This window comes from Orcinus orca, chromosome 16, assembly GCF_937001465.1.
Source record: "Orcinus orca chromosome 16, mOrcOrc1.1, whole genome shotgun sequence".
Classification (NCBI taxonomy): domain Eukaryota; kingdom Metazoa; phylum Chordata; class Mammalia; order Artiodactyla; family Delphinidae; genus Orcinus; species Orcinus orca.
In genome coordinates this window covers 29,600,595-29,624,303 of record NC_064574.1, presented here as the reverse complement: position 1 = coordinate 29,624,303, position 23,709 = coordinate 29,600,595, and the positions used below count along the sequence as shown (strand labels likewise).

At 48.4% G+C, this 23,709-nt stretch overlaps 2 protein-coding genes across 2 annotated transcripts in view; both read right to left on the bottom strand.

The window, feature by feature from the left end:
* TGM3 (transglutaminase 3) overlaps positions 1–23,709 on the bottom strand; it is a 166,352-nt gene that overhangs the window by 117,765 nt on the left and 24,878 nt on the right. The gene's annotated exons all lie outside the window — the stretch shown is intronic.
* The window catches only part of LOC125961507 (protein-glutamine gamma-glutamyltransferase E-like), a 42,311-nt gene continuing 24,860 nt past the window's right edge, over positions 6,259–23,709 (bottom strand). Inside the window, exons 8-13 of the mRNA XM_049699737.1 lie at positions 18,422–18,525; positions 16,804–17,049; positions 13,118–13,426; positions 10,620–10,777; positions 7,194–7,327; positions 6,259–6,816 (exon numbers count right to left, since the gene is read on the bottom strand). Of these exons, the coding sequence (XP_049555694.1) occupies positions 6,669–6,816; positions 7,194–7,327; positions 10,620–10,777; positions 13,118–13,426; positions 16,804–17,049; positions 18,422–18,525 (1,099 nt within the window). The 3' untranslated portion in view covers positions 6,259–6,668. The remainder of the gene's footprint in view (positions 6,817–7,193; positions 7,328–10,619; positions 10,778–13,117; positions 13,427–16,803; positions 17,050–18,421; positions 18,526–23,709) is intronic.

Sequence of the window (23,709 nt, the reverse complement as noted above, 5' to 3'; positions counted from 1 at the left end):
GTCAAAAAGATGAGCTCTTGCAGGAATAGCAGAGGAAATGCAATTCAGGACACAGACTATAGCAAGCTACAGGTGCTGAGGCTTGGGGGCAGGAAAGCAAAGAAAGGAGAGCTCACTTAGAGTCAGTTACAAAACAGAGACCAGCTTGAAGATTCCCTGAGCAGACAAAACCAGTACAGCCATACAAAGCTCAGTTCAGCTTGTTTTTTGAGACCAACCCGACCTGGGTCATGATTCACGCCTCTGGAAACCATAAGCAAAACTTCCCATGGTCGATACGAGGCAACCCCTGACCAAGTGCCTATCATTTAAGAAAATGCCAATATTATCAATTTTCTGTAATCAGGCATTTACAGGAAATCAGTGTCTCGGTCCTTAGGTTTTGTTTTCCTGAGGGCACATGTGTGAGATTTTACATTTTATATCCTCTGGCTCCATTTTAGATCGAAATTCTTTAACAGTTTACAAAATGTTTACTTCTATAATCACAAAATACTCAAGTTAAGTTTTGATTTTGACAAGAACTTTACCTTTATCATCACGGCTGTCAGCTCACCTCTTGTTGTCCCTTTGCTCCCACCATCAACGACCCCGTCCCTATGGTTCTCAAAGTCTGACTTGCACCTCCCTCCTTTTGTATTACTTTCGTTCTAACACAAACCAAAATCCTCTTTTCTTTTTTCTCTTCAGCAGGCCAAGACAAGGTGGCCTTTTCCAAATTCAACTGAGAGAATTAAAAGGAAAACAATTATAGAAAAGACTAGTAGGAACAAAACAGTTATGGCAAGCACTGTTGGTCTGCTCACTCAGCACGCTATCCACACCTGTGGTACCTCGTCACGTGCGCTACTGAGCCCTGAAGGGTGGCCGGTCCAAAATGAGATGTGCTAAATACACCAGGTTTGGAAGACTTCATACAAAAAAAAAAGTCCAAATTCTCTCATTAATAATTTGTATATTGATTACATGCTAAAATGATTTGGGGATATAGTGAATTAAATAAAACATATTTTAAACATTCATTTCAGCTGGGTTTTTTTTAAACACCTTTTAAAAAGTGTGCTACTGGATCATTTAAAATTACATACCTGGCTCGGGTTTGAGTTCCACTGGGCAGCACTGCCCTACCCCTGTCAAACCCTTCAGCGGTCAAACCAACAAGAGCAGAAGGATTATCCTGTAATTAATGAATAATACTTTAAATAATGAAAACCATAAACTACATATATTTGGAACCAGCAAACACAGTAGCAGGAAGCACACTCTCAGAGGAAACACTCAAGCCCCACTGACTCGTCTCCAGGCAAACATCCCGGTTCTCTGGGCTGTCCCCGGTCAGGGTGCGGTGTTCAGTGCCCTGGCCGTTCTGAACATCCTCTCCTGAATGTACTGTGGTTTGCCTGATTCTCCTTCAAGTATGCCACTGGGAGAAAAGAAAAGCCCACGTGCTAATCTGTACACCTGAGCTCTTCACAGCACCAGCCATCCGAGCATCAGAATGCACCGCAGGCGGCCTGCTGCCTCTGGTCCAGCCGCTGGACCTGAAGTGCAGCCAACAGAAGTGACAGTGTGTCGACACTCAACAGCCACCAGGGGGCCTCAGCACTGGGGATCAGTTGACCCAGCTTCTAGATCCAGCTTGTGTGCCCTCAGGAAAATCACGATTACGGGAAAAAACCTCAGTTAGCACCCACTTCAGGTCTCAGACATTCCAACATCACTCCTCTGCCACCATGAGAGCAGCTGCACAGGCAAACTGTGACCCATGTCTGTTGTTGCCTCTCCTCTTCAGTAAATGGCACCTTTCACCCAGGTGCTCAGGCCCAAGCCCTGGAGTCATTCGGGATTCCTCGTTCTCTCCCACCAGACATGGAACTATTAGCAGAACTTTGAAGCTTTACCTTCCCAAATCTAGTACCTCTCACATTTTCTCTCCACCGCCCCAGTCCAAGCTATCGTCACCTCACACCTGGGCTCTTGGAAAAGCCTCCTAACTGGTCTCCTCCCGAAAATCTATTCACTCCCCAGTCACCGGAATGGTCCTATCCGTCAGGCGATGTCACCCCACTGCTCTCACTCCTTCAATGTCTTCCTGTCTCCCTTAGAATGAAAATCTAAAGTCCTTTCCACTCTCTCTAGGGTCCTAGAGCAGACCCCACCCCTCCCTGCTCCCTCCACTGGCTCCATCATTTCCTCCTCGCCAGCCACTCTGGTCTCCCACCTCAGCGACTTCGCACAGCCACCCCTCTGCTCAGAACAGACTTTCACCATTTATCATTCTTCATTTCCTTCAGGTCTATGCTCACAATTCCTCTCCTCGGAGAGGCTCTCCATGGCACATAAATTTATTGTCTGTCTCCTCCCACTAGAATATAAGCTACTTGATGGCGGGAGCTTCTTCTGTTCACTGCTGGGTCCCCAACACCCTCATAGAGAGTCTGGGAATGAGGTGAATGAAGAGCTAAATGAATAAATATCTTGCTCAAAGCCTCTGTCTGATGACTGGGCTGACTTGCTACTAAAGGTTCTACTGCAAGATGAAAAGAGACTTGTTCCTCAATATTCCAAAGATGTCACAGAGCTCACTCGGGTTGAATCAGAGGTAGGATGCTCCAAACTCTGCCTGTTTGGGTAGCTCTTCTCCCCAAAATGGCAGCTCCTGGTGGGGGGGAGGGGCCCTTTGAACCCCAAAACCCCCACAGAGCAGTATTAAAAGCACTAGATTAGGTGATTCCTAAAGGATTCTCTAACCCAAAAGTCAAATACCGTGAGAGGATCAGGAGCAGAAAGACCTTCCCTGGGGCTGCTGCCCTGCTCTGAAAGCGGCCACAGAGGTAGAAGGAGGAACCTGATGCTGTGTGAGGTTGTCCTGGTAAACGGGGGCCCGTGCAGCTGAAGGGCTGCAGCGATAAACTCTCATTGAGCCCCGCTGTCTCAGGAGTGTACTGTCAAGCAATCCACTAAGGGATGAGGAAATTGCATCAAGGAAGCCAGCTCACCCTTGGGGAGATGAGAACACAGGACCTGACATCAGCATGACACCAGACTCTTAGCAGAGCCTACGTCACAGAAATAATGCTCTTGTCAACCTCATTATGAAAATAATACAGAAATCTGCAGCAGATGTCACTGTCAGCTTCTGGACTGTGAATCAATGACACCAACGCTTCAGGAATCAAACTAGAAGGCTAGACAAGGTCATTGAACGTGACTATTAAACGAGGTAATGGGACGTAATACAGTTCCTGGAACACATGTTCAACAAATGTTAATTGCTAGTAGTCAGAGCAATGTGAAACCGACTGTTTCTAAAGTTTCCTGCGTGGATTCGCTCATTCATTCCACAAACATTTGCTAGGCCCCTACGACGTGCTAGGCAATAAGGAGAGGAAAAAGGCTATAAAAGACTGTCCTGCCTTTTGTAAGCTAACAATATAATAACAATGATGATGGTGATGAAAAGAGCAGCTAACATGTTTTGAGGATTTGCTCTGTACCAGGTACTGCTGGACCCTTTAAGTGCAGTATCTCATATGGGTATCACTATCCTTGTTTCAAAGATGAGGAAATTGAGGCTCAGAGACTTATCCAAGGTCACATGGGGCTCAAATCCCCTCTGACTTTCAAAGCCAATTCTCTGTGACCTCCATGAAACATTGCTTATTTACCATTTGACCTAGTGGGTTAACATTTAAGGTGAGTTAAGGGAGGATTTCTGAAAACAAAAGAAGAAAAATACTATTACCAGATGCTCCTGCTGCAGCTGGCAGAGGAGGTCAGCCCAGGAGTCCAAGGCTGGGAATCCGTAGCAGTGGCCAGATTAGAGTGGTGGGCAGGAATGCATTTAGCTGCACAGCTCCCAACAGAGATGGGGGATGGGGGTCTCATGTCCTAGACTTTTTATTGCGTGGAGGGATAGAAATTTACTCCCCTTCCTCACAATGCCCACAGTATCTCATCTGTAACTTCCTCACAGCACTTGCTACTTTCTATTCTACTGTTCTAGAGACTCGCCGACACACAGTGCTAATTAATTTTTACTGAATTGGTGCTGGGGAGATGGCGGAAGAGTAAGACGCGGAGATCACCTTCCTCCCCACAGATACACCAGAAATACATCTACACGTGGAACAACTCCTACAGAACACCTACTGAATGCTGGCAGAAGACCTCAGACCTCCCAAAAGGCAAGAAACTCCCCACGTACCTGGGTAGGGCAAAAGAAAAAACAGAGACAAAAGAATAGGACGGCACCTGCACCAGTTGGAGGGAGCTGTGAAGGAGGAAAGGTTTCCATACACTAGGAAGCCCCTTCGCGGGCGGAGACTGCGGGAGGCGGAGGGGGGACCTTCGGGGCCGCAGAGGAGAGCACAGCAACAGGGGTGCGGAGGGCAAAGCGGGGAGATTCCCGCACAGAGGATCGGTGCCGACCGGCACACACCAGCCCCAGAGGCTTGTCTGCTCACCCTCCGGGGCGGGCGGGGCTGCGAGCTGAGGCTCGGGCTTCGGTGGGAGTGCAGGGAGAGGACTGGGGTTGAGGGCTTGAACACAGCCTGAAGGGGTTAGTGCACCACGGCTAGCCGGGAGGGAGTCCGGGGAAAAGTCTGCACCTGCCAAAGACGCAAGAGACTTTTTCTTGTTGGTTTTTAATCTCTCTGGACAGAGCCTGGCAGAAAGCAGGCACTCGGGAGACGCTTGCTGACAGGGCTGATGCTTGAGGGATTTAAAGTCTGGGGCAGGCCTCATGTGGATGGGAGGAAATGGAAACCTCTGTATTTCCTTTTTTCTAATAGAAACCAGGGCAGAAGTCTGACTATTTCACCCTGCCCCTGCTCACTGGGGACTGGTGTCTCTCTCCAGGCCAAATCAAGGGGCATTTGAGAGAGTGGCAGGGCTCCAAGAGGAGAGACGAGCTTCCCCCTCCGTAGCTGGGGGCCTGGTGTCCTGCAGAGACTGGGAGGCCCAGCTGCGTTCAGACACCAGAACTGGGCCCTGGTGAGAGCTCCTTGACACCAGGAGCAAGTATGGACACACGTTCTGGTGCTGACTGCCCACCTGGGGCACTTGGAGGTGGGAAGCTGACGCTGGACCAGCTTGAGATGCAGAAGCGGGAGAGGAGGTGGCTGCGGCAGGGCAGTGGAGCCCATGAAAGGGAACTGGGCTCAAACCATCACAATAGGACCACTACTTCCAGAGCAGTTAGCGGTAGGGGAGAACCTCCAGAGGCTGAGTCTGAGGGGCATGTTGACCACACTGGAGACATGCAACGCAGAAAGCCTGCACTTACATGCCAGCCACGCGGAGGGCTCCTGTGGCCAGGCTGCATCAACACCAGTGAAATAGAACTTGGTCATTTTTCTCCTAATTTCCTCTCTCCCTTCTCCAACTCTGATGGATCAGGCAACAAGAGGGGAAGGAGGAAGGAAGAGGGGGCATGCACAGTGCCTCCTTCTGCAAGCCCAGGTCAGGCCTGAGCTGAGCATAGGGCAGAAGCTTTGAACTGGTTGTGAGGCTGAAGCTTCTGTGTAGGTTGGACTGGTCCCTTATATCCAAACAGGGAGGCATGATTGCCAAAATGGGGTTAGTCAGCACCAGTGACGGAAAGCTCTGGGATCTGCTTCGGGTATTTCAAGGGGCAAAGACTGAGGAACCCTGAGAGCATGTGTGAAGGCAGAGAAGGTTCTGGTGGAGTTAGCAGGGCTCTGGCTGCAAGAGGAGGAGTGTGACACAAGTTGGGGCGAGTGCAGTGTGAGCAGAGGTTGGGCCACCACCCACACCTGCTCTGTGAAAGGGTTCCAGTGAAGATTGTGAAGTCCCTTCTCACTCTGACGCCTGTAGAGACCCTGGAAGAGTTTGCCTGGCTCCACAGAGAGTGCCCGAAGCCTGCCTGGACAAGGCGCTCCCTCCAAGGCGCTCCCTGCCTGCTCCAAGGCAGCCAATCACTTTTTGGACATCATCTTAGAGAGGTTTCCTAAACTGATTTGAAACGTCTCCCTAGTTTTGCACTTGGAGCCACACAGAACAAGCCCACTCTTCTTGGGCACTGGAACATAGAGAGCACGGCCTCCCCAAGGCCATCTGTTCTCCAGAAGGACATGGCCCCAGCCCCCCTCTCTCCTTCTCCACCACCTGAGTTGAAGCAGCAGTCCTGTAAAGTCAGTGCTGTGTGATCGCACTCTTTTTAACATTTATTTTGAGGGTACGGTTGTGAGTGTTACAACAGATGGCTAACCATCATCCCCCCACCTCCACAGTGGCCTAAGAGAGGAGCAGGAATGTGCCAACTGCAGGCTGGGGATCAGCAAACAGTCCAGACCATCTTCTCCCCCTGTATCCATTTGGAGAGCCGCTGGGTCAGGTGCCGCTCCATGCCCACAGCATTGAGGGTATAAGGGCTGAGCAGGGTCATGGAGCTCACAGAGTGGGCGGTGTTGAGGAGAAGCTTGGGGAACGTGCAAAAGTGATCAAGCTGCGGGCCAGGGTGAAACCAGCCCAGCCTGGGAGCAAGGGAGGGGTGTGTGCTGGAGCCTGGAGGTCCGAGTCCAGGCCACCTTGGGGGACGGAGTGAGTTTCCCAGGCTGGACAGTGTGTGTGGGCAGGGGGCTCACTCCACAGGTGAGCGCTGCCTGCTCCCTGTTCCCCAGTTTGTATGGGGCCACCTGGGCCCTTCACTCGACCACTTTGATGGGCAGCATGCCCTTGATCGCGGAGAACTTGTTGCAGGAGAGGTTGACGAGGAGCTGCTTGGTGCCACTCCGGGTGGGCAGGATCTCAAAATCCACTTGGGACTGCTCCCTGGGGCTCAGGTTTGGCATGCTGATGGGGAAAGGCAGGAGTCAGCATGAGGCCTCAAGTTCTGCTCTGGTCAAGGTCACTGCTCCTTCAGCTCCCTCTAGCTGCCACCCTGGGTCATCAAACCCCTTCAGCTCTGGGACCCCTCAGCAGGGGAAGGGGCAGTGGGTGGATCCCATGATCTCCCAAATATGAGGACCAGCTCCAAGCTCTGGTGACGTGGACTCCCCTTGAGTTCAAGTTTGGTGAACCCCCAAACCAAATGCAAACGTGTATCCCTATGTGCAGATTCCCAGGTTCAGAGGCTAGAGGAGTTCTGTCTGCCCTGCCCCGGGCTCTGGGGAGGGCCCCTCTGCCCCCGCTCCCACCATCCCACACTGGACCCTCAGCCTGGGACTCACTCGATCTCGAGGGTGCCCTGCAGCAGGCCGCTCCCCTCCGCTATCAGCTTGCAGTCCTTCACCAGCTCATCCAGCGGGTTGGAGAAGAGAATCTGCACAGTCACAGGCTTTTGCACGCGGGCCTGGTCCAGCACCTGTGGGGAGAGGGGTTGACAGAGTCAGGGCTGGGCTGTTCATTTCATCTGCCCTTGATGAGAGCCGACGGGGCTGCGCCGGAGGCTTGGTGATGGGGAGGATGTTGCTGAGGACAAAGGTAGGGAGGATAACGATCCTTAGGAGGTTTATTCCTCCTAAGTTCCAGTGACATCCATGCAGGGGGTTCCTAGGAAATTGCTGTCATCCCCAGGATACAGACAGGACACCCAGGCGTGGAAGAGAAGCAGCACATCGCAGCGGCTGAGAGGGCTTGAATTCCCAGCCAGGTTCACGGGCCCTTTCTTAGTTCATCTCAGGAAGGGCAGCCGCCACTTCCGAGGACGTGCCACATGTGGTCTGCACAGGGTTCTTGATCAGGGGCTGGAGAAACCTAGGTTTCTGGTCAGAGGAGCACCCTGGACTATTTGCTCCCAAAGATGAAACCTTGTGCTCCTGCTGATAAGCCGCCGAGCCTGGGCAGATACATCGTCTCCCTGGGCCTTGACTCTCATGCTGATAAAGAGGGCTGATCCCTCCCCTCCTCCCTCCCTGGGCTACAAGGGACCAAATGAGATCATGGATGCAGAAGAAGGCGTTTTGGAAACAGAAACCGAAACTGGGTGACTGGTGGATTTCTTTTCTCTGTTAGAGGCCGCTACTTTTTGTTCATTTGGTTTTTTTTTTTTTCTTGCCACCAATTCTCACTGCAATCATTTTACAGTAATAAATCTGCAGTTCAGGTTGATTCAATAACCGAGGCCTTTCTGGTTCCAGAGCCATTTGCTCTTCTTGCTAGACCCTGCAATGCCTGCTAATAATTTGTGCATAATTGAAACATTTTAGAGACCATGATCTATACCGTAATTTCTCCCATGGAACTCATTTAAGTGTATGACACGATTTGAAGAGTGAAGCATAATTTTATGCCATTGGGACACAAGGGTACATAAACGATGCCATATCCTTCACGCTGATATTCAATTTGAGATTTTCGTGTATTTGTTTTCTTTTCTTTATTGCTGCTTACCACCCCGTCCTATTGACCTAAATCTGTGCATGCACCCAAAGAAGAGAATAAGAGCCACCAGAAGACTGTGTCTGATTGTCAGTAGGTCATGGGCCAACGTGAAGGACATCACCCTTTGGAACAAAGTTCAGATTGTATGGTCTGGTTCTAAAGTCTTCAATACCTACTCCCGATCAGCGTCAAGTAAGATAATAGGATTTTACCCAAATTATTCTCTTTTCATACAGATCACCCACGTGTCCTGCTCTGAGTGAGCTATGCATTGATTCATTCAATCAAGATGAGATTGTCTTGATTCTCTGAAGGCTGAAGTAAGGAGAGGTTGCGATAAGAGCAAATTCACACCAAGATGCCCCAAAGAAGAAAGAGCAGATGCCCTTTAAAAAGATTAAATAAGAAAGTTTTTGATGGAATATTTCCAGGCTGTGTGTATTCTGATTTCCTTTGAAAAGATGTTACACTCTCTTGAAAGACAAAGCTGATTTGATATGGAAGTCTAAAAGATGTAGAGTAAAAGTATTGCATACAAGAGAAAGCTATAAGCAGGTTTGAGGATATTGGATAAGGGAATATAATGGGGGGAAAACTAACTTCATTTAAACACTGATAATTTTTATGCAGAATGTTTCATTTCACAGCCTGAGGAGTGGGAAACAACACTTGCTGCCTGTCATTCTACAGGGACGGGGTGCATTTCTTGGAAACGTCCTGGGAAGCAGGAGAAGCTTCTACACTCAGGGGACAATCATGGATTGAGGATGAAAACTCGGCGGGCAGGAAAGAAGGTGAGCCTGGAGCCCAGGAGCTTTGTTCTAGTCCTGCCCAATGTGGGGGGCTGTTTCTGTTTCACAACCAGTGTGATGGACCCACAACAGGGGTGGCCCTCCCTCCCTGGCCCTGGAGGTGATGGACAACCCCCCTCCCCCCATTCTGAAGAACAGTCTAGACTAACCAGGACAATGAAAGAGCTCTATTGCAGGCTAGCTGCATGGAGCAGGTGCCCTGGGTCCCCCTGCCCTCTGTCTGACATTAGGAACCTCTGAAGCTGGGGTGTAGCTTAGGGAGGGTGGGGCTAGGGCAACCACAAGTACTCTAGAAATCCGGGGCTAGGGAGGCTAGTGGCACTGCGATGGAAAATAAAAGGCAATCTCTGTCTAGACCGCTGGTGCAGATGGTACAGCAGACTCGGGAGGAGCCTCGGGAGGACCCATGAAGCTCTCTGTGGGGTCCCACGGGAAGGCCCCATCTTCCTGACCCATTCGTCTTCCTGTCCTTCCCTGCCAGGCTCTCACCCCTCAGATGTGTGCTGTCTGGCTCTGGCAGCCTCCACACTGGGCTGGGGTTGGCGTGGTCAGGGACAGGCTTGGAGTCAGCCAAATACTTCCAGCCCCAGTGCTGAGGAAGGAACAGAATGGCCCCAAGTGCCTCACGCCAACCTGCAAGCCCCCAGATGCCTGGGCTCCTGAGAGGGAGCCTGGGAGCAGAGCCTGCAGCCAAAAACTGAGGCATCCTCATTCTCAACCACTGGGAAGATGCTGTTGCTGGCTGTGGGTGTGCTGGGTGCCCTGGAAAGGGCCTGAGGTCTAGCCCTGGCTCTGGCAGTAATTGGAAATTCCCTTCTCCTCTCTGGGCCTCAGTTTACTGATATGTGAAATGGCAGGACATGGGAGCTTGAGACTAGTTCTCCAAGAGTCCACAATTCTGTACCTCTGGGGTCTAGAATTGGGAGATGCACATGAGTTTTGACCATTGCGGATTTGCTCTACAAGTGTGTCCAGGGGCTGGGCTGTGGGTTTCTTGCAGTCAGGACCCACCCCTTGTGGCCCCCTGTGATTCCCAAGCCTGGCACAGCCCAGGACACAGCAGATGTCCAGAGCAAGTGAGCTGAAGAGCCCCTCTGGCCATCCTCAGCTGGCATCCCCAGCGGGTCTAGAGCTGCAACCAAAGAAGCCACAGGGCAACGTGCCTGTGGAGATTGTCAGACAGGGAGCAAGGAGGCTACTTTTTTTTTTGCCTCATCCCACAGCTTGCAGGATCTTAGTTCCCTGACCAGGGATTGAACCCGTGCCCCCTGCAGTAAAAGCTCTGAGTCCTAACCACTGGACCGCTAGGGAAGTCCCAAGGGCGCTACTCTGATTGGAACTCTTGACTGATCCATTTGGCAGAGGCTGGAGCTGAGCTGGGCCCATCAGCAGGGGAGGGCCTTCTCTGTAGTCTGGGAGGGCTGGGCTGGCTGGAGAGGCACCCCTTCAGCACCCCTTTACCTCCAGGGTCAGGGTGGGGTTTTCCAGGATGATGTCCCTCTCCACCACCACCTCGGTCTTGTCGCTGATCTCGCACACGGCTGTGGCCCGGGTCATGTTGTCTGCCTTCAGGTACTTCTCGTACAGTGCATATGCGATCTTTACAGGATGCTGTATTTCTGGAAGGAGAAGCCAGGGAGCAGAGTGAGAGGGAGTGGGGTCGAAACCTTAAAAGCTGATGCCAAGCCAAGTCGATGCGAGCTGGCTGGGATCATCTGCAGCCCAGGCTTGCCTGAGCCCTCCCTGCCAGGCCCTGTGGGAAACATCTGTCTGCTCCGTGCAGGCTGCAGAGCAGGGGCCAGGGGCAGCCCAGGACTCTGGCTGGATGGGCTCATAGGGGCTGAAGCCTCCTCCCTGTCCTGGAAAATATCGGAGGGCAAGTTTCCTTCTAAGGGGCAGGGGAAGAATACGAGTACTAACTCATTGCCCAATGACGAAAACAGTAATGATGACAACACAGTAATAACTAGCAAGGGAAGCCAGGGCTAAATAAGCGCTTGGGTCCTCCCCGGTCATCCAGTAGCCTGGGATTCTGTGGCAACAGCATCTGGACCACCTCCCCGCTTCTGGTCTCCCCTGCTTCCAAGACACTCACACACACCGGAAGATAGGCTTTAGAAGCACCTCCACCCCCACCCCAAATCATGTCACTCTTCTTCCACATCACTTCAAAAATCTTCCACGGCCCCTCGCTGCCTCAGGAATAAAGTTCAGACCCCTCAGTACGGCCCTTCGTGACTCTCCCCCTCAAAAGAACGTTCCCTCCCATGCTTCTCATTGTCCTTTTGACAAAATAGGTACCTTATCACCTCCAAGCTTTGACTCACAAGGTCCCCTCAGATGGAAAGGCCTTCCCCAGCTTTCCTCCCTTTATCTGGCTCCTCCCTAAGCTTCAAGGCCCCTCTCTGACTCACAGGGTAGGCAGCGAGGGTCCTCCCCTTCCAGCGGGTGCAGGGCACTCCCCCCTCCCTTATGCAGTCATGTTGGGTGGTCTGGGGGGGCCCCCGCATCCACAGGGTCATACACCCCTTGAGGAAAGTCTGTGAGGAAGGAGCTGTCTCTGCTTTCAGCACTGGAGGGACTTACCTAGCCTGCCCCAAATGTGGAGACGCAGGCCCTTGCATCAGCAGGTCCTGCCCTCTTGGACAGTGAACGCTGAGGCTCAGCAAAAGAGGGGGACTTAACAGTGTCGCCCAGAAAGTAGGTGATGATGTCAGGCCTCCAGAACCACTTCACTTGCCTCCTTCCTCTCCTTCCCATTTCACTCTGCTGCCTCTGGCAGAAGTATGGATTTTTAGAAAGCATTACCTCACGTAAATTATTTTTGCTCTACAGAAATAGCTCTTCCCTTGAGCTTTGAAGGTAAATAAGAGCCAGGCAGTTGCTCTTGGTATGGGGAAGATTTCTGCTACATTCTGCCAGAAGAGAGGTTGCTAGGGATGCTGCCTTCTGACAGGTGTAATACAGAGGTATTGCAGTTTCTCTGCAGACAGAATTCCTTCAAGATGGGCTGTGTAATTAATCAGTTTTTATTAGTTCCTTATGTGAAGCAAATAGCCACCCCACCCTGGTCAATCTGCTTTGTATAAGTCCAGACTTTTCATAACAGCTTGAAGGATTTTGCCACTGTGGGCGCACCTGCATTCTAATCCTTCCACAGCCCCAGACTCTCTCTCCTCTACTTTGGTCCCCTCCTGTCTATGCTACCCAGGAGTACAAAGTCATGGTTCCTCCCAGAGGCTCAGACCTCCGAGAAAACCTATCACTGTCGCTGGGAATCAAGAAATTCCACGCACCCATTGGCAACTGTGGGGGAACACTGGAGAGGGTTCAAGACCTTGTGGTATATTGCAACCCTTCTAGGGTCAAACTCAGAAAGTGATTCATTGCGTGGTGGGGAGGGGTGGGGTAGGGTGGCAGCTGGTATGGGAGAGGGGTGGCAGCAATAAAACCTAGGAAATGGGTGGTGGCACTGGATTTAGCATTAGGAAATCTAGGACCAAGACTTGGCATTGCCACTTGCTAGCTATGACACAATCTCTTAAGCGAGTCACAATCTCTCCAAGCCTCAGTTTCCACCTCTGTAAAAGGGAATACTGAAATCTGTCCTTTTAGAAGGTCAAATGTGATAGTACCTACGAATATATAAGCAAGTACTCTGCCCACTGGGCAATGTGGTATGTACCTGTAAGGGGTATTTGCAGTGTGTCTATTAACTGCCAAAGCCTCCCGCCTTCTTCCCCCAGGGCATAAAAGGATTCGGGTTAGCACCACACTGACTTGCACTATTCACCATAATAGCAGCCTCCAAAACTTCAAAACCCCAGGCTTGACCACAGAGGCCATGTGCTGTTCCTTCCTTAATCAATTGACTCGGTTCCAACAGGAACTCTCCAATCCCAAGAGAATACCAGCTACCTTGGGTGCATGGTACCCCAGCAACCTACAGGATGAGTTACCTTCATTGGGACCCAGAGACAGGGTGACGGACTCCTTCCACACCTCGTGTACAAGTGTACCATTGTAGACGATGGTCCAGGCTGTCATGTTCACCGTCACTGTCTTCGAATCACCCGTTAGGTTTCTGAGCATCAGGGCCATGTTGACTTCTTTGCCCACTGTCAGTATGTCAGTGATCTTGAACTTCCCAGAGATGCTGGGCTCCCGTTCCTCTCTATTAAAGACTCTTGCAGATGTTGCGCGAAGTGACATGGAGGGTTGAAGTTTCCCCAAAGCCTTTTCAAACACTTGCCTTTCCTGGCTGGAACCTGTGTGGTGGGATAAGAGAGAAGCACCTCAGGGATGCGGTGGCAACCTGGACAAAGGACAGCGTCCTGCTTGGAAGGGTGGCCTGGAACTAACACTGGTTCTGCTGCTTGCCCAACGATTCTGATTCAAGCAAGTGTCTGACCTCTGCAGGTCTCCATTTCATCCTCCTTAATACGAGGCTCACATCCCAGCTGTTCCAATCAGCTCTAAATTTCCATGGAGATGTAGGGAAAGGTGCATAAAATTACTCTATGGCTTGATATTTTGCTTAGGCTAATTAGGCTAGATCGCCCCCTTCCTTCCTTCCTCTCTTCCTCTCTTCCTTCCTTCTTTCTTTCTTTTGATAAATGGTCCTTTGTGAGACAAAGAAAAAACAGATAATTTAAAAATAACAAAAACTGAGCTAAAAAAGATTACAATAAGTTCATAAGTGAAAAAATGGTTATGATTTAGAGTTAACTTCATTGAAAAAAATTTCAAACCAGTTTACCATGTTATTCTGCTTTGTTTCTAAAGATGCTTTGAGAATTGAAGAGTGGAACTTTTGTCCATGTCAGTTGACGAGAACTTCCCACAGTTGTTGTGGTTCCAGGTTATGACTAGTTTAAATTGTCGAGAGAGTTCAGGTTTCATAAACACAAAGGCTGAACCACAGGTTGGGTTTCTGATTCTGACTTGGGTCATGGGTGCTGCTGAATGTGATGCTATAAACAGTCCCTGGAGAATGGCCAAGATCATGGCCTAAAAATCACGGCTCTTGGGATGCTAAGAGCCAACTCCAAGTCTCTGAGCCCGGGTAGACCACACAGTGCACATAAGGCTCCCTGCCTGAGCTGAAGATAGACCCACTATCAAGGAGAAGGCATTGTCCTTCCAGGAACACAGACAAAGATACACAAAGAATGACCATACTTTTGCCCCTGCCCCCTAACTTCCCCAACCAACCTGTGAAATTTTAAGGCATCAGATGACTTACTTAGAAGCGCTTTACAACCAACCTGTGAAATTTTAAGGCATCAGATGACTTATTAGAAGCACTTTACAATTTAGTGAGGTCTTTCCCATAAGTTACATGTAACAACTGGCAGAGACCCCAGAGGCCAACTGTTAGAGTTAAGGCCCTAAGAGGAGGAGCGACTGGTCCAAGGGACTGGTAATCTGGGAATTAGGGGCAGAAAGAAGGCCAGTCCCCAGAAATCGAGACCTGAGTCTAGTAGTTCCTCCCATACAGCTTACTGAAAAGAAGACAGGCAGTCCAGTTACCCAGGCTGATGGCTCCTGGTGGGCTGGGTTCCTTTTGGTGCATTCCCATTCTCTAGCTGAGCTGTAAGTCCACACCCAGGTCTGATGGCTGTGCAGGGAGCTGAGCCTCTGTGCCCAGAACCTCGAAGCAGGTGTGTTATGCACAATGAGGCTCAGAGCCTACATAGCTACATAGGTCACCTGCCAGGCTTACCCAAGACCAAGCTTCCTGCTACTGTTTTCTCCCTTGGTGTTGCTGTTGCGCCAATGCTTAGCAGCCCATTTTATGAGCTTTTCCTCCCTGGGGCCATCAGACACAAGCTGGAATCATTAGGTAAGGAGGACTGATCAACAGCAGGCGGTGTGATCAGCCCTGCTGTCACACAGGGGCTAGGTCATCACCAGGGCTCCTGCAGGGATCCCACAACTTGGCCGTGGCCCCTTCCCATTTCTCAGGAGGTTTGGCTGGGACAGCCGGAGCCCCCAAGAAGCAGAATCAAGGTGTGACAGTCAGGTAAGGAACCCCACAGAATCACACAACCGTGTAAACAGTGCACTTCAGAAGTCCCTCTGGGAGGTCATTCCAATGAGGTTGCAGATGTTCAAGTTGACAAAAATCATCACTATTTATTAAGCCCTCACTATGTGCCGGGCACTGCCCTTGGCACTTTCTGTACACTAGCTCATTTAAATCCCACTGAAGATAGGCCTCGCTCTTCTCATTTTACAGGTGAGAAAACGAGGGATCAGAGAGGCTAAGCATCCTGCTTGAGGTTGCACGGTTATGAGGGGTAGGATGGAGTTCACCTCCTGCCCGGTGTTATCTTTTCCTTGGCCCCTACTCTTGTTTCTACATCATGACACTGTTGAGAATTCTTGTCACACACCGGCCTGTCCCCCTGGCCTGTGAGCTCTGCAGGGGCAGGGGCTCATCTGCGGGATGCTTCCTGGCCTCCCAGAGCCAAGCGTGGGTGGGCACTTGGGGAGGTCTCAGTACCTGTTTACTGACTGAGAGAAAGCCCATCTGACCCCAGCTGGGGGGAATGGCCTACATAGGTGGACTGGGGTCCAACTGAGGGCACCAATCTCATCACCCTAGAGTTGTGCCTCAAAATGGCCACAAATACCACACCCAGAGGTTCAGCCACCTGGACTTGGAGCCCACTCCCCTGCTCAGCTTTCCTCTTCTGTAAATGGCACCCAACAACAGCAGTCAGCAGGGTATGGAGCTGTGGGGTTCACGTTGGGGGAACGTGGGCACCTTCATGAGAGCACTTTTCTTGACACCTCAGAACCAACAGTGAGGATCAGCTGAAAGAACTATTTCCAAGTATTTTAGAAAGAGTGACATGTTGACCCCATTAAGGAGTGATTGGCCTGCTAGAGCAAGCATTAATTCACTTTTGCCTCTTTCTAAAAATGAACATCACCTTCAAATGTAGAACTTCGGTCACTATTGAGACTCCTCAAAGAGATAAGTCTCTGACTCTGAAAGCAACTTCCTAAATAGAGCAACAAATGTAATTTGTGTTAAAGGTGGCCTTGTAGCAACTAGGTGACTTTTCTAGGTGACTTTAGGGAGACCAGCACTCATGTGGATGCTGAAGATTTCAGGGACTCGGGCATTGTCCTCATGGTGTAAGCCCACCTCATCTGGCTTTTGGGGAGGCCTCTGAAGCAGACGAAGCAGTGCCCACATCTTGGGGGACTGTCCATTTCTTTTTTCAGAGAATGTTTCCTGCCTGTGTTTCTTAGAGGCTAGGGGAGTGGGCTGACTGAGAGGCCCTCGGGGGGTCTCTCGTGGGGGCCATGTTTCTCCCTGTGATGTTCAATCGTGGGGCTGTCATCCCAGTTGTGTAATTGGCAAAGGGACACAGCTGGAGATGAGCTGGACTGGCAGCTGCCTGAGTCCTATGGCCAATTCCCAGTGGTACAGTGTCTTTTCATGACGGTTCTGTTCCCACGGGAAACAGTCTGGGGAGCTGGGCATTAGATGCCAGGGAGCAGTCCTACCATTCAGGCAGAATTGGCTGACAATGCAGAAGGAGTATGAGCAATTTTTCCTTCTCCACCTCAGAGCTGTCTTCCCACCGTTAAGCCCTGGGTGGCACAGCCCATCCACACCCCCTCCTACCTTCTGGGTACTTGTACTTTTCGGTGACATCCATGCGAGAGTTGCTGCCCACCGCCTTGGTACTGATATTTTTGCCGATGGTGTGAGTGTTTGAGAAATTCTTCTTCAGGGCGCCGGTCCAGGCATCGTAGATCCATGTGATGCGGTCGGCATTAACCTCAGCAAAGATGAAGGGCATGTCGTAGTCCCAGTCCACATTACCCTCTCGGAGAGCGACGACTGAAGCAGGGCCGCACTGGAACACCCCTGGGGGCCAGGGTGCAGAGGTTGGATACATGCCAAACCCAGGCCCATCTGCAACAGTACACCCCATGGCCTGCTCCTCTGGGGGCCACCCATGACCACCCAACTCCCCTGCCTCTACCCCGCCAAACTCCTTCAACCCCAACAGTCTGCCCCCTTCTTGGGGCACTCAGCAGGACACTCCGGGGCTATTGTTATCTTCTGCAATAGTGCTCTGGTGAGACTCCACCTCCACAGAAGACGGCCCAATCCTGTATTCTGTGGGTGCATAATTTGTGCTGACCCACTGCCCTCAGTCTGTTACTAAAGGGGAAAGTCTTGCTGTCTTGTGCTCAGGGCTGCCTCTTTTCTACTCTGCAAATCATTCATCATGGCACATATATGACCCTGAAACAAAAATTCCACAGGACAGTTCTTATTCTTAATGTCTAATGCACCCTGATATTTTCTTTTCCTTTCCTTTTCCCCACCCCTTTCCATGATATTCTATTTCATTTCTTAAAATGATGGTCACAACCCATTAACTTGATTTTATAGCTGCTAATGGGTTGCAGTGAAAAGGTTGAATAGTGGCCTAGAAAATATCTGGAAGGTCACCCTCCTCACACCCAAGTTCCCCAAATCTAACGTTCCTTGCTTCTGGTAGAGACGCTGCAGTTGGGGAAGGGAGTAAGACTTCATTTTCATTGTAAGTCCTTTTAGAATGATTTGAATTTTTTTTAAGCCATGTGCCTATATGACCTTTATGATTTTTTTTGTTTGAAAGAAACAACTGAAAATGAGGGTAACGGACAGGAATGCTCTGGAGGTCAGGGGAGGGAAGGGGAAAGGTTCCTGGAGAGCCTGAGACCCAAGCTCTGATGGGAGAGTGGCCAGAGGTGGGAGCACTGGGATGGGGCCGGGCCAGCCTGCGTGAAGGAGAGCTCGGTCTGGCAGGGGACACGTGTGAAGGTGAGAGAGGTGATGGGGGCCGTGATCACGGAGGTCTGGAGCTGAGCCAGGGAATTTGGGTTCAGCCCCAAGGCAATGGGGACCTGGAAGCTTTCTGTGCTGGGAGGGATGGGCTACCAGAGGTGGTGCAGGAGAATCATGGCTGGCAGGGGACGGCTCCTTTCCCTTGCTGCAGGGCATGTGCCAGGGCCTCTGCAGCAGCCATGTGAGTGCAGGTATGGCAGTCATTTTAATAGCAGCCTGAACCAAGAAAGTTAGGAGGGAAATCTACTTTCCAAATAGTTTTGTTTTAATCCCTCCTTTCCCTCTGGAGGTAGAGAGGATTTGGGTGACCTTGCTGTGCCGCTGTCCACCACTATAAAGAATCGAGAGGTCATGACTTAGAGCCAAACCCAGAGAAGGGGGCCGTCAGAGGGTTGGTTACCTTGGCTCCTTTCCTGGGGGGTGGCGTCCAGAACCTGCCATCCACTGTATGATGGGCTTAGGTCAGTCCGTGCAAACCAGCCTTCATTCCAGACGTGGAAATTCCTGCAGACAGAACCACAGACTACAGAGTTTGGCCAAGGCCACACAGCAGAGGAGTGGCAAAACACCACATCTCTGATCTGACAGTGCAGCACCCTGATACTCATCAAGCGAGTTTACTCTGTGCCAGATATTGTGCTAGACCTTGGCAAGCATTGTCGCACTTAAATTCTCACAGCACTGTTAAGTGGGTACTATTTTTATGCACATCTCTTAAAAGAGGAAACTGAGGCTCAGAGAAGTTAAGCAGCTAACAATGCCAGAGTCAAAGTTTGGACCCAGGTATGCCTAACTCCAAAACCTAAGTCCTTGACCACCATGTTCTACTGCCTTTCTGAGGAGCAGAACAGATCTAGGTTAGAGCCAGAATCCAGCAAGCAAACCCACACAGCTTTCTCCTATGCATCCTGTTGGGGGACACTACTGTATTTCGTGTGGGATGAAAATGAATGGGGCTGCAGCAAGAGTGCCAGGTCTGGCTAAGAGCCACAAAGCCCTTGGGCTGAGGTCCGGATTGAAGAATGACATATACCAGTCTTAAAATGTTCTTCATCCATGGCAGCCCCTTGTCTCCCAATCTATATGTCTCAGTCATTTGTCCCCTCCCTCAGCAGGTATAACCAGTTAGCCAAAGCTTTATGCATTCTTGATTCTGCCCTCTACTCTCCCCTTCTCCAATCCCACAGCAACTACATAAACATTGGCTTGGCAGTTTTGAGTCCAACTTAGAAGAAAATGTAAGTAAGTCTGACATAAATTCAAGTTCTATCCAACTTGAAAAAAATTTTTGTTATACTCATGAGTTGGAGAAGATAGTTTTAAGCAGAGAACCAACTTCTGAATGATAAATGTGACTAGGTAAAAATATTAAACTCGCATATACCAAAAAAACAAAGAAACAAACTATAGTTCTGTTTCCAGCATGGGAATAAGCTCATAATAGACAGTCTTTCTGTAGAAAACAATAAACTGGGGAAAAAAATACAAAAGACAGCTGAGAGTAAACAAAGCAGGAGGATTTTGGGAGGGTGCCAAAACTTTTAGGAAGGGGCCAGCACGGGGCAAGTTGTACTGTGGTGCCCTTGCCCCTAAGGACAGGTTGCAGTTGAGGTAAAGTGCAGGGCAGTAAAAACTCCAACAGACAGCCTACATCTTTCTGACCTGGGGAGATAAGAAACTGAGCCTGGGTTAACCAGGGTTGCTAGAGAGTGAAGGGGAAGTCTTAGAAAGGAAAGAATCAGAAAGGGGGACCCAGATTTGTATATAAACTCTGCCTAAGCTTCTGGGTGACCTCTGAGCTAGGCATATATGAGGCAAACTACAAGTAGTCCAGCTAAAAATTCAAAAAATGAACTGAAATTTGGGCTGCTGCCCACCATAGGTGAGATAGAATTTGCAGTTTGAATCTACCTCAGGTAGACTGCTAAGACAAAATGTAGAATCAAGAAGAAGCCAATGTCCAGGAGACAATCCAAATTTACTCAACATACAAAGAACCAGAAAAGTGTAGCTTGTCCTCAAGGTAAAAGACAATCAACAGGGACTAACCCTTAGATAATCCAGGTGTTGGCATTATTGGATAAAGACTTTAAAGCTGTTATGATAACTATTCTCAGTGTAATAAAGGAAAATATGATCATAACAAATGAAAAGAGGGGGCCTCTTAGCAGCAAAATAGAAAATATGAAAAAATGAACCAAATGGAAAATTTTAACTGGGAAAAAGACCATAATTAAATTAAATAATTCAATGGATGGAATTAAATAATTCAATGGATGGCTTACTAGCAGAATAGGGAAAACAGAGGGAAGAGTCAGCAAACTTGAAGACAGATCAGTAGAAATTATCCAATTTGAAGAAGAGAGAAAAAAGCATTGAAAAAAATCCATTCAGCAGAGAAAATATATGCAACATGTATACTAGACAGAGATTTACTATAATGAATATTATAAAGTACTTACAAATCAATAAGACACAAAAGATCACCTAGAGGGGTGGGATAGGGAGGGTGGGAGGGAGACGCAAGAGGGAGGAGATATGGGGATATATGTCCATGTATAGTTGATTCACTTTGTTATAAAGCAGAAACTAAGACACCATTGTAAAGCAGTTATACTCCAATAAAGAGGTTAAAGAAAAAGACAAAAAAAAGGAAGTCAAACATGTCAATAATCGACAATGAGCAGGCAATTTTCATAAGCAACACAAATGATCACTGAACATATAGAAATAGTTTTAACTTCACCACCATTAAAAGAAAATTAAAATGACAAAGAAATACCATTACACTTATTAGACTGACAAAGGTGAAAGCATAGGATGATACACATTGTTGTGTGATACTCATCATTGTATGGGAAAACAAGCAGTGTTATACACTGCTGGTGGGAGTTTAAATTGGTATGACATTTGTCAAGGGCAATTTGGCAATGAGTTTGAAATACCCTTGAAAACCTATATACTCACTGAGCCAGTAGTTCCACTTCTAGGAATTTCTCCTATAAAAACCCTCACATTAGTGCACATAGATGTACATGGAAAGATGTTCACTGAAGCATTGTTTGTAATAGCAAAAATAATGGAGGAAAAATTTATCAATAAGGAATTGGTCAGATAAATTGTGGCACAGCCATGCAGGAGAATATCGTGCAGTTGTCCAAAAGAATGAGGAAAATTAATCTAGCACTGACATGGAAGATGTCTAACTTATATGACCAAGTAAGAAAAAAAATTACAAAATAGTGTGTATATGTAGAAGCTTATAAAAAACATATTAATATGATGAAACTATTTCGATTTAGAAAATTATACATTAAAAAAAGCAGTGAAAGTTAGTCCCCCATAATTCTATTATCTTAGATAACCACAGTTTAAATAATGGTTTGGTGTATATATTGTGCACATGGACAGATTTTGGTGCATATGAACTAAGTTGCACGTTATTTATTTCTGTAATGTTTTCATATTCTATAATGAAAATTACTTATTACTTCTGTAATTCTATATTTACAAAATAAATAGATATTTAAAAATATGTATATTATATAAACACTAATAGCTAATACAGTTGTGTCAACACAGAATATTATTAAGTTTTCTGTCTTATATAGTAGCTCATTTAATCTTCACAATGCTCATATAAGATAGGAATAATTATTATCTCCTTTTGACAGTTCTAGAAACTGAGGCACAGAGAAGAAGTTAAGTGACTTGTTCAAGGTCTCAAAGTGAGTAAATAGGCAGAGTGGGATTTTAACCCAGGCAGAGGGCTGCAGGGTCCATGCTTTTAACTACTAAACTATACTGTCCCTCTAAATTTTAATTTATTGACAAGAAAGATATTAAAAATTATGAAATAGACTATTTAACTTGGTCTCATTTGGGTAATTAACACTCAATGCACAAAAACAGAATGAAATGTCTGGAAGGATCTACCTCAAAATGTTGTTAGTGCTTTTCTTTGGGTAGCTATATTACTATTACTCTCACTAATTTATTTTTTTAGTGTTTTATAATCAGGAAAAGATTGTTTTTGTTTTGCATGCTGTAAAATGAAACCTGCAAGGCTTCCTACGGGGACCAGATTGGGAGTTCTACACTATACAGTTGTCAGGAGTTAGAAGTGCTCCCTAAGTACTGATCAGGTGCATTGTGACCCTGCTACATCCTTCAGAGAACAAGGGGAGAGTTACAAAGTCAGCTCCAAAACAAGACAGAAGGAATAAGACCATAAGAGGTAAACAAACAGACAATGATAAATAATACCAACCAATGATATGAGTAGGAAGAGCACATACTGTCAGTACTGTAAAGAAACACAGGTCAAACTCCCTCTTGCCAGAACACCAGAATGACAACTAGCTGCTGGACAATCATTGACAGGAAGACACTGGAACTCACCAAAAAAGACACCCCACATCCAAAGACAAAGGAGAAGCCACAATGAAATGGTAGGAGGGTCACAATCAATCACAGTAAAATCAAATCCCATCACTGGTGGGTGGGTGACTCATAGACTGGTGAATACTTATAGCACAGGAGTCCACCCACTGAAGTGAAGGTTCTGAGCCCCACATCAGGCTTCCCAACCTGGGGGTCTGGCAACGGGAGGAGGAATTCCTAGAGAATCAGACTTTGAAGCCGAGTGGGAATTGATTGCAGGACTTCAACAGGACTGGGGGAAACAGAGACTCCACTCTTGGAGGGCACACACAAAGTAGTGTGCATATCGGGACCCAGGGGAAGGAGCAGTGACCCCGGTGGAGACTGACCCAGACCTACCTGCTAGTGTTGGAGAGTCCCCTGCAGAGGCAGGGGGTGGCTCTGTTTCACCATGGGGACAAGGACACTGGCAGCAGATTCTGGGAAGTACTCCTCGGCGTGAGCCCTCTCAGAGTCTGTCATTAGCCCCATCAAAGAGCCCAGGTAGGCTCCAGTGTTGGGTGGCCTCAGGCCAAACAACCAACAGGGAGGGAACCCAGCCCCACCCATCAACAGTCAGGTGGATTAAAGTTTTACTGAGCTCTGCCCACCAGAGCAACAGTCAGCTCTACCCACCACCAGTCCCTCCCATCAAGCCTCTTGATAGCCTCATCCACCAGAGGGCAGACAGCAGAAGCAAGAAGAACCACAGTCCTGCAGCCTGTGGAACAAAAACCCCATTCACAGAGAGATAGACAAGATGAAAAAGCAGAGGGCTATATACCAGGTGAAGGAACAAGATAAAACCCCAGAAGAACAACTAAATGAAGTGGAGATAGGCAACCTTCAAGAAAAAGAATTCAGAATAATGATAGTGAAGATGATCCAGGACCTTGGAAAAAGAATGGAAGCAAAGATCGAGGAGATGCAAGGAACGCACAACAAAGATCTAGAAGAATTAAACAACAAACAAACAGAGAGGAACAATACAATAACTGAAATGAAAACTACACTAGAAGGAATCAATAGCAGAATAACTGAGGCAGAAGAACGGATAGGTGACCTGGAAGACAGAATGGTGGAATTCACTGCTGTGGAACAGACTAAAGAAAAAAGAATGAAAAGAAATGAAGACAGCCTAAGAGACCTCTGAGACAATATTAAATGTAGCAACATTCGCATTATAGGGGTCCCAGAAGGAGAAGAGAGAGAGAAAGGACCAGAGAAAATATTTGAAGAGATTATAGTCGAAAACTTCCCTAACAT